Genomic DNA, 10,764 nt, shown 5'->3' with positions numbered 1-10,764 from the left:
TCATAAAACAGGATTGCAGAATGATTAAGCATTAGCAGTCTCGTGGGGAGTAAAAATATCGTTCTTTTCTATATGTCCTTTTACATGATAAAAAAGTAGTTTGCTCCTCCAAAACATGAATACTTGTCACACTGTTGGAAAACAGAGTCCATATATCAGAGTGAGGGGGTGTGTACTCTGTGCTGCTGTTGTTGTGTGTGCCAGTTCAATGGGTGTGAAAGCCTGCAGTATCAGTCTACTGTCTTGAATGAAACTTGGTCACATTGGTAAAAACCATTACAAAAGTTTGATTCTCTTTTATACAAAACACTTTTACTTAGAAACTGTATATGCACATAAATGTTAGATTTGCTGTAAAATAAACTGAGGGGGAGGGGGGGGAAAGCCACAGAAGTACAAAACAAATCGGAGACGTTCCACTAAGCAAATGGAAGTAAAATGTTGAATACTCACAGAAATGGACGTACGAGTTACCGACGCAGTGAAAATCCAGTCCGTTGAGGTAAAAACAAGAAATTCCATAAATAAATCAATAAATACTTTGAATAAATACAGTTTATTATTAGTGGCATTGTGTGAATTCAAACAAAGCTGTGCCGTTCACATCCCCAAAAAAAGTTGTCCAAACTTTTAAGTTAACGTGTGCACTTCATGGATCCTTATAAGCGACTACAGGCTCATACAATACATGGAACTTAACAGCTTGCTATATAGCCCCTAAACCATGCATCCTTTTGTTTATATAGCAACTCTGCATCCTCTGCATCCACACACTACATTTTTTGAAAGTGTTAGTACTCTGAAACACAAAGAAATGATATCACTTATTGCCTGATGGATGATATACAATACATACTTTTCTTGGTCAGTTACAGTATGTGACTAAGCGATACTTCCTTATACATTTTTTCGAAATCAGCCCACTGTCGTCTTTGTTGTTGAGAGCCTGTTTTGCGTCCTTTATTCGTGTTCGACAAATAATTCCACGTTCGTTTGTGGTCCGCCTAAATAGAATTTCTCTGTGGTCACAGCAGTTTAGTTTTTTTTTTTTTAAAGGGGAACATTATCACAATTTCAAAAGGGTTAAAAACAAGACAAATCAGTTCCCAGTGGCTTGTTGTATTTTTCGAAGTTTTTTTTCAAAATTTTACCGGTCTCGGAATATCCCTAAATAAAGCTTTAAAGTGCCTTATTTTCGCTATCTTCGAAACCACTCTCCATTTCCCTGTGACGTCATACAGTGCTGCCAATACAAACAACATGGCGGTTACCACAGCAAGATATAGCGACGTTAGCTCGGATTCAGACTCGGATTTCAGCGATTCAACAGATTACGCATGTATTGAAACAGATGGTCGGAGTATGGAGGCAGATAGCGAAAAACGAAATCGAAGACGAAATTGAAGCTATTGAGCGAATAGCTATCGACGCTATTCGGCCATAGCGTGGGTGTACCTAATGAAGTGGCCCATAGCATGGCTGCCTTATTAGCATCGCCGGTAAAATGTGCGGACCAAACGATCAGGACTTTCGCATCTTGTGACACTGCAGCAACTTAAATCCGTCGATTGGTAAGTGTTTGTTTCGCATTAAATGTGGGTATCTAGTTTCAAATGTACATACAGCTAGCGTAAATAGCATGTTAGCATCGATTAGCGTAGCATGTTAGCATCGATTAGCTGGCAGTCATGCCGTGACCAAATATGTCTGATTAGCACATAAGTCAACAACATCAACAAAACTCACCTTTGTGATTTCGTTGACTTAATGGTTGCAAATGCATCTGCAGGTTATCCATACATCTCTGTGCCATGTCTGTCATAGCATCGCCGGGCAAATGTGAAGACACTCTGGTACATTCAATGGGGGTCTGGCGGCAGATTTCTTGCCGGCGGTGCAACTTGAATCCCTCCCTGTTAGTGTTCTTACAGCCTCCGACAACACACCGACGAGGCATGATGTCTCCAAGGTTCCAAAAAATAGTCAAAATAACAGAGCTGAGACCCGGTGTTTGTAATGTGAAAATGAATATGGCGGGTGTGTTACCTCGGTGACGTCATCGCTAAAAGACCGGTAAACAGAAAGGCGTTTAATTTGCCGAAAATTCACCCATTTAGAGTTCGGAAATCGTTTAAAAAAATACATGGTCTTTTTTCTGCAACGTCAAGGTATATATTGACGCTTACATAGGTTTGGTGATGATGTTCCCCTTTAAAGCAGGGTAATTATCGACTGAAGACGATAGGTCCATTCCTCCTAAAAGTTGAATATTGCCAGCCTCTCATCCCGCATTTTGTTTAGCTTTGACAACTCTGCTGCCTGTGGTCGACTTTATTGTAGTAAGAACGATGAGGTAACTTGCTGAAACGTCACTTCGGTTCAAGTTATTTCCACAGGAAATATGTTTGAATCCAAGCTTTATCCTTAAGTAATAAGTATGACTCTTTGTCAACGTACTCTCCAAAAATAACCGGCATGTCCTTTTAATTTTTTTTTTGTTTTTTTTTTACCAATTCCCCCTACACTTCCCCCAAGTGTCTCTACACACCTCATTGCAAAGGTGAGGGTGAGAAAGTGATTCCCATTTCATGCCATGGTCTCTTTCCCTGGCAGTCTGCGGTCGTTGAACGTGTGCATGTTGATAACCTCCTCCGTTTTCACCATGACGGCTGGCTGAGGCTTGTGTTTGAGGCGGCGCTGGCACTTCAGTGAGACCCTCAGCTCGTCCACCATGGCACTGCAAAATGACCTCTGAGGATAAAAATAGGGACAACACAAAAGTTTAAGACTATTTAGGACAACTGCTGCTGGCCAGGTTACATTAGCAAACAAAGACTTATGTTATTTGGTTGTTTTGTATACACACAGTGGGGCTAAAAAAGTATTTAGTCAGCCACCGATTGTGCAAGTTCTCCCACTTAAAACGATGACAGAGGTCTGTAATTTTCATCATAGGTACACTTCAACTGTGAGAGACTGAATGTGGAGAAAAAAATCCAGGAATTCACATTGTAGGAATTTAAAAGAATTTATTTGTAAATTATGGTCAACCATTCAAAGCTCTCACTGATGGAAGGAGGTTTTGGCTCAAAATCTCACGATACATGGCCCCATTCATTCTTTCCTTAACACGGATCAATCCTCCTGTCCCCTTAGCAGAAAAACAGCCCAAAAGCATGATGTTTCCACCCCCATGCTTCACAGTAGGTGTGGTGTTCTTAGGATGCAACTCAGTATTCTTCTTCCTCCAAACACCACGAGTTGAGTTTATACCAAAAAGTTCTATTTTGGTTTCATCTGACGACATGACATTCTCCCTTGTGATCTCTGGGAAACTTCAGACGGGCCTGGACATGCACTGGCTTAAGCAGGGGGACACGTCTGGCACTGCAGGATTTGATTCCCTGCTTGCCTATTGTAGATTCACTCTTCCCAGTCCGGTGCAGGTCCGGGCGGTATAGCTCAGTTGGTTGAGTGGCCGTGCCAGCAACCTGAGGGTTGCAGGTTCGATTCCCGCTTCCGCCATCCTAGTCACTGCCGTTGTGTCCTTGGGCAAGACACTTTACCCACCTGCTCCCAGTGCCACCCACACTGGTTTGAATGTAACTTAGATATTGGGTTTCACTATGTAAAGCGCTTTGAGTCACTAGAGAAAAGCGCTATATAAATATAATTCACTTCACTTCACACTACAATTCTTTTCCTGGTGTCCTTCGACTGCTCTTTGGTCTTGGCCATAGTGGAGTTTGGAGTCTGATTGTTTGAGACTGTGGAGAGGTGTCTGTTACAAAGATAACGAGTTCAAACAAGTGCCATTAATACAGCTAACGAGTGGAGGACAGAAAAGCTTCCTAAAGAAGAAGTTGGAGGTCTGTGAGAGCCAGAGATCCTCTGCAGTATCATCCATGTATCCATTTTGGTATAAACTCAACTCGTCGTGTTTGGAGGAAGAAGAATACTGAGTAGCATCCCAAGAACACCATACCTCCTGCGAAGCATGGGGGTGGAAACATAATGCTTTGAGGCTGTTTTTCTGCTAAGGGGACAGGACGATTGATCCGCGTTAAGGAAAGAATGAATAGAGCCATGAATTGTGAAATTTTGAGGCAAAACCTCCTCCCATCAGTGAGAGCTTTGAATGGTTGACCAAATACTTATTTTCCACCATAATTTACAAATAAATTCTTTAAAATTCCTACAATGTGAATTCCTGGATTTTTTTTTCACATTCTGTCTCTCACAGTTGAAGTGTACCTATGATGAAAATGACAGACCTCTGTCATCTTTTTAAGTGGGAGAACTTGCACAATCGCTGGCTGACTAAATACTTTTTTGCCCCACTGTATTAAAAAAAAAAAGATGGTCAAATGGGATGAATCTTGAGAAATAAAAAGATGCATGAAGGGCTTGCCAATGGGATGGATGCTAGCTAGATATCTCTCCACATCTTCCATTTTCTATCCTACAAAACCAGTAAAGTTGGCACGTTGTGTAAATGGTAAATAAAAACAGAATACAATGATTCGCAAATCCTTTTCGACCTATATTCAATTGAATAGACTGCAAAGACACGACACTTAACGTTCGAACTGCTAAACTTTATTTTTTGCAAATTTTAGCTAATTTGGAATTTGATTCCTGCAACTTGTTTACAAAAAGCTGGTACAAGTGGCAGAAAAGACTGAGAAAGTTGAGGAATGCTCATCAAACACTTATATGGAACATCCCACGGGTGAACAGGCTAATTGGGAACAGGTGGGTGCCATGATTGGGTATAAAAACGGCTTCCGTGAATTGCTCAGTCATTCACAAAAACGGATTGGGGAAGGGTCACCACTTTGTGAAAAAATGTGCGAGCAAATTGTCGAACAGTTTAAGAACAACGTTTCTCAGTGAGCTATTGCAAGGAACTTAGGGATTTCACCACCTACGGTCTTTTTCATGGACGCCTCTGCTTATTTCAACAAGACAATGCCAATCCACATTCTGCACGTGTTACAACAGCGTGGCTTCGTAGTAAAACTGGCCTGCATGTAGTCCAGACCTGTCCCCCATTGAAAATGGGTTATTATGAAGCCTAAAATACGACAACGGAGACCTCGAACTGTTGAACAACTTAAGCTGTACATCAAGCAAGAATGGGGAATAATTCCACCTGAAAAGCTTCAAAAATTGATATCCTCAGTTCCCAAACGTTTACTGAGTTTTATAAAAAGGAAAGGCCATGTAACACAGTGGTAAAAATGCCCCTGTGCCAACTTTTTTGCAATGTGTTGCTGCCATTAAATTCTAAGGTAGTGATTATTTGCAAATAACAAAATAAGAGTCTCGGAAAGCTGGCGTGCACAAGTGATGTGCACGCCAGCTTTCTGAGGGATCGCTTGTGCACGCCAGTTTTCCGAGACTCTGTATTTAGTTAGCGCAGGCAGCATGAAGCAGGGCTTTTATTGTGAAGATAGGAAATGTGCAGTCGGCCTTTAGAGTTTTGACGGAAGGTACGGCGCGAGAGTCTGTTGAAATAAAAAGTGTTTCTCGCCTTCCTCTCGGTCATATTTTCATAATAATGATCTTGCAGCAGCCAGCGTCATCTCACAAGACCCTCCGGTACCGTGAATGTCATTTAAGTGACGTCTTGGTGAAGATTGATGATCACTCATTTTTAGGTCTATTTTTTTTTAAAGCCTGGCTGGAGATCGACTGACACACCCCCCGCGGTCGACTGGTAGCTCGCGATCGACGTAATGGGCACCCCTGCTCTAAAGACTATTAAAAAAAAAAAAGACCGTAAAATGGGATGCCTCAGCATTGGGGGTTAAATCACCAAAAACATTCCCGAGCGCGCCCACCGCTGCTGCTCACTGCTCCCCTCACAAGGGAATGGGTCAAATGCAGAGAGTAATTTCAGTGGTAATTCAACTTTAATAAGGCGGATGACCCAGACTGTGCTGCACATGGGTCACAGTCAGCAAATCAAGCGCTCCTTTTGTCCTACCTACCGTACTGTAAGCTTGTCGTATATTTCCCGAGCTTACAAGCATGGCGTCGAGCCTGTGGGACTCACTTTTCTGAGGGAAAATCCTAGCATACAACTTTAAATTGAAAAAATACTACTAGTGTTTTTTGTGGTAAAATTCTGTCGACTGAGCTGCCAGTTTTTGACTGTAAAATCTACGGTTGTAGTTTTTAACGTTGTGTTACTGTAAATGGATAGATGGTACATTTATGTTTAGGGTACAAAAACTGGCAGATAAGTCTCCATCCATCCATCCATTTTCTACCGCTTATTCCCTTTCGGGGTCGCGGGGGGCGCTGGCGCCTATCTCAGCTACAATCGGGCGGAAGGCGGGGTACACCCTGGACAAGTCGCCACCTCATTGCAAGAATGAAAAAAAAACTTGTACTGTTTTTCCATAAACAAGACATGCACCTGGGGATAGGTAGATTGGCAACACTAAATTGGCCCTAGTGTGTCAATGTTGTCTGTCTATCTGTGTTGGCCCTGCGATGAGGTGGTGACTTGTCCAGGGTGTACCCCGCCTTCCGCCCGATTGTAGCTCAGATAGGCACCAGCGCCCCCCGCGACCCCAAAAGGGAATAAGCGGTAGAAAATGGATGGAATATAATGTTATAGAAACCAATGTAAATTTAACACAAAAAATCTGGCAACTAAACTTCCAGCTTTGTCTGTAAAAAACAAAACAGTGGTAGTTTTCCCCATTTACTGTAAGATATTAAAAAAAGAGAAAACATTTTACAGTAAAATGTAGTAAATGTAAAGTTTTTACTGTAAAATCGACGGATACCTTAAAACAATGTATATGATTAATAGGGGTGGGCAAATTAATGCGTTAATTACGAGTTAACTCATCAATCTATTAACGCCGACAATTATTTTATCGCACATTTGCGTATGTTGTTTACATGCTTTTATTTTGTTAACGCCTTTTCTTAACAAGATGGCGTCGAGGGGCTCTTGGTAAAGATGCAACATTTGGCAAAAATACCGGACAATTCTGCAAATGTCATGGCTGGCTTACAGCGTGGTCACTCCGGGATCACTTACGACCGCCAGACAATTCTGGATGTGGATAGATCGGGCCGTTTTGGACTGAATGAGGCGTGCTTGCTAGACCGGCTAGCTAGCATGGGAATACTTTGCCGGCTACATCCAGCGGCCTGTGAAGCCGCGGAGTATATGTGTTGTCTGTCTATTTATGAATAATGCAGACCAGGAGTGTTGGCTGAGTTCTTAACGTTTACTTTCAGAGCGTGCATATCACAACATACAAGATGCCGTCATGGCGACACACAACCTATACCGGGCTACCGCGCATACTCGTCACTCCTGTTGCATGCTGGGTAGGGTAGTTCTTTTTTTCCCCTGGATCATAACATCACAATATAGTACCATGTATATGATGCCTTCAGTTTATCAAAGCACCAAGCAAACAATCGGAAAATTCCCATCATATCAATTCCCAGATATGGTCATAATTATTTTAAGTGCACTACGCAGAATAAACACAACATTATTAATATTGCTACTACGGATAATTTGATCAAAAATTCCCTAAAACAGCCCACTACCTATAATATAGGTTTTTTAAACATAAGATCCCTGATAAAAAAAATGTTTCTGCTGTTACCTCAGAAATTGCCTGTTCAGATGTTATGATTGTGGCTCAGAGATTTGTATGTAGATTATATTTATTTTCCATAACAAACAGGATAACTTAAATACCCTGGCAGTGGCAATAAGCTTAAATGTTTGTATTTACATTTTTGGAGTTGATTTTCCTAAAATATGCTATTTAACTGCTACTGTTTAACAAGGACTGATTTAAATTGTGTTTGCACAACAAATGTTTTGGCGCTTTTGTTCATGTGGGAGAATATTCCAATAAAGGTGCACTACACACTACTTTTGAATTCATTATTAAGCTTTGCGTATACAATGCAGTTAATCGTGATTAATCGGAAAAATAGTGCGATTAACTTCGATTAAACATTTTAATCGTTGTCTAGCCCTAATGATTAATGATACAATCCAGAAGCAAATGCATACATTATTTACAAGCGGCCCTCGGATGGCAACCATAACTGCCATTTGGCCCTCACTGAAAACCAGTTTGACACACCAATTAGACTATAGCCCATGTGCGGGTATGTGCAAAAGTTACCATAACTCTGTTACATGCCTTATACGTTCTTTGATTAATTGATTGATTGATTGATTAAAACGTTATTAGTAGATTGCACAGTATAGTACTTATTTCGTACAATTGACCACAAAATGGTAGAACCCGAATAAGTTTTTCCACTTATTTAAGTCGGGGTCCACGTTAATCAATTCATGGTAATCAAGTGTGCAAATTCACGTATTTGCACACTTGGTTCGGTGTTCATGTATCACACTGAGTATTCCCTTTCTCCTATTGCATTGGTTTTCAAACTTGTATTTTTAAATGTTTTTTTTACCAAGAACCACCTCATAAAAAGCTTAGCTCTCCAAGTACAACCATAATGACCAATGGCAAAATACAGTAGCGTAGTAGGCCTAAGTATTCATTAAAACAAGGCAGAGCATATTTAATATACCGGTCACTGCAATATTACACACAGTTTGAACAGAAACACTGGGTTTAAATATAGGAAAATAAAACACTGTACTTTAATCGAGTGATTGTTTGACGTATCACAGTTTGAGAATCACCAAGTTATTGAATATCGGTGAATTGCTCGTGTCAGTGCTGCTTATTTCAAGCAGAAATAACACAAAAAGTCCAATATCGAACCGACAGGCGAAACACTTCTTAATGCACGTTCTATCTCAATAAACTGGAACCCCCTTGTTGCTTCATGCTCAATTAAACTTATGTTTCGTTTTGATTGATTGATTGATACTTTTATTAGTAGATTGCACAGTACAGTACATATTCCGTACAATTGACCACTAAATGGTAACACCCGAATAAGTTTTTCAACTTGTTTAAGTCGGGGTCCACGTTAATCAATTCATGGTATCGTATCGTCGTTTTTCGCATCCCATGATCTAAAATGGCATCTGAAAGCATGACTCGAAGTCCGAATTTTTGCACTGAAAAAAAACAAATACAAAGATTGTTTATTTTTTCTTTGTGCAGTCTTTATTTCCGTGTTTGATTACAAATCCAAAAGGGGGCAGAGTGACCGGGATTTTGTGTCAGGTTTAATACTGTGAACTTTAGTGAGGTTTATTGGGCATTTACTCTTCTGTTGGATTTAACAACAGTTTTTTTTACAGCCTTGCCCTTGTCTGCTCTTGTTTATATCCAAACATGTTTTTTATTTTAGATTCTTTTTTTTTTTTTTGTGCGCTCAACCACCCATTTTAATTGGAACCACAACACAATAATCATCCATAGTTGACCAGGTCACATTTCATTGATTTGAAAAATGGACATATTGACATGTCACATATTTTACATGCAAAAATGTTATAGCCAATGGCTAATATCCACCTCCATGGCAACTTGATGGTAAAATGAAAACAAACAGGATTAACAAGTAAACCAACAAAGTTTAAGTCCCCTAGGAGGTGTTGTAAACCACTCACAGACACAAATGCATAAAACAATTGATGCATTTTATAAAATAGGCCTTAAACACTTTAATTGTGTACGAGTAGGCTATAAGTTAAGTTAAAGTACCAATGATTGTCACACACACACTAGTTGGGGTGAATTTTGTCCTCTGCATTCGACCCATTCCATTGATAACCACCTGGGAAGTGAGGGGAGCAGTGTGCAGCAGCGGTGCCACGCCCGGGAATCATTTATGGTGACTATAAACTACAAACCCCGTTTCCATATGAGTTGGGAAATTGTGTAAGATGTAAATATAAACGGAATACAATGATTTGCAAATCATTTTCAACCCATATTCAGTTGAATATGCTACAAAGACAACATATTTGATGTTCAAACTGATAAAAAAAATTTTTTGTGTGCAAATAATCATTAACTTTTGGAATTTGATGCCTGCAACATGTTTCAAAAAAGCTGGCGCAAGCGGGAAAAAAAAGTCTGATAAAGTTGAGGAATGCTCATCAAACACTTATTTGGAACATCCCACAGGTGTGCAGGCTAATTGGGAACAGGTGGGTGCCATGATTGGGTATAAAAGCAGCTTCCATGAAATGCTAAGTAATTCACAAACAAGGATGGGGTGTGAGGGTCACCACTTTGTAAGCAAATTGTCGAACACAACATTTCTCAACGAGCTATTGCAAGGAATTTACAGATTTTACCATCTACGGTCCGTAAAATCATCAAAAAGTTCAGAGAATCTGGAGAAATCACTGCACGTAAGCGATGATATTACGGACTTTTGACCCCTCAGGCGGTACTGCATCAAAAACTGACATCAGTGTGTAAAGGATATCACCACATGGGCTCAGGAACACTTTCTAAAAACACTGTCAGTAACTACAGTTGGTCGCTACATATGTAAGTGCAAGTTAAAACTCTACTATGCAAAGCCAAACCCATTAATCAACAATACCCTGAAACACCGCCGCCTTGGCTGGGCCCGAGCTCACCTAAGATGGACTGATGCAAATTGGAAAGGTGTTCTGTGGTCTGACGAGTCCACATTTCAAATTATATTTGGAAACGGAGGACGTGGTGTCCTCCGGAACAAAGAGGAAAATAACCATTCGCATTGTTATAGGCGCAAAGTTGAAAAGCCAGCATCTGTGATGGTATGGGGGTGCATTAGTGCCCA

At 40.5% G+C, this 10,764-nt stretch overlaps 1 protein-coding gene across 2 annotated transcripts in view; it reads right to left on the bottom strand.

The window, feature by feature from the left end:
* Window positions 1–267: 267 nt before the first annotated feature.
* The window catches only part of grik2 (glutamate receptor, ionotropic, kainate 2), a 607,548-nt gene continuing 597,051 nt past the window's right edge, over window positions 268–10,764 (bottom strand). For both annotated transcript variants that reach the window (XM_061914965.1, XM_061914966.1), the window contains one exon: window positions 268–2,751. In XM_061914965.1, the coding sequence (XP_061770949.1) occupies window positions 2,507–2,751 (245 nt within the window). In that variant the 3' untranslated portion in view covers window positions 268–2,506. The remainder of the gene's footprint in view (window positions 2,752–10,764) is intronic.

The sequence above is a fragment of the Nerophis ophidion genome, linkage group LG11, assembly GCF_033978795.1.
Source record: "Nerophis ophidion isolate RoL-2023_Sa linkage group LG11, RoL_Noph_v1.0, whole genome shotgun sequence".
Classification (NCBI taxonomy): domain Eukaryota; kingdom Metazoa; phylum Chordata; class Actinopteri; order Syngnathiformes; family Syngnathidae; genus Nerophis; species Nerophis ophidion.
The sequence above is the reverse complement of the archived record's forward strand: the minus strand, read 5'-3'. Positions and strand labels throughout refer to the sequence as shown.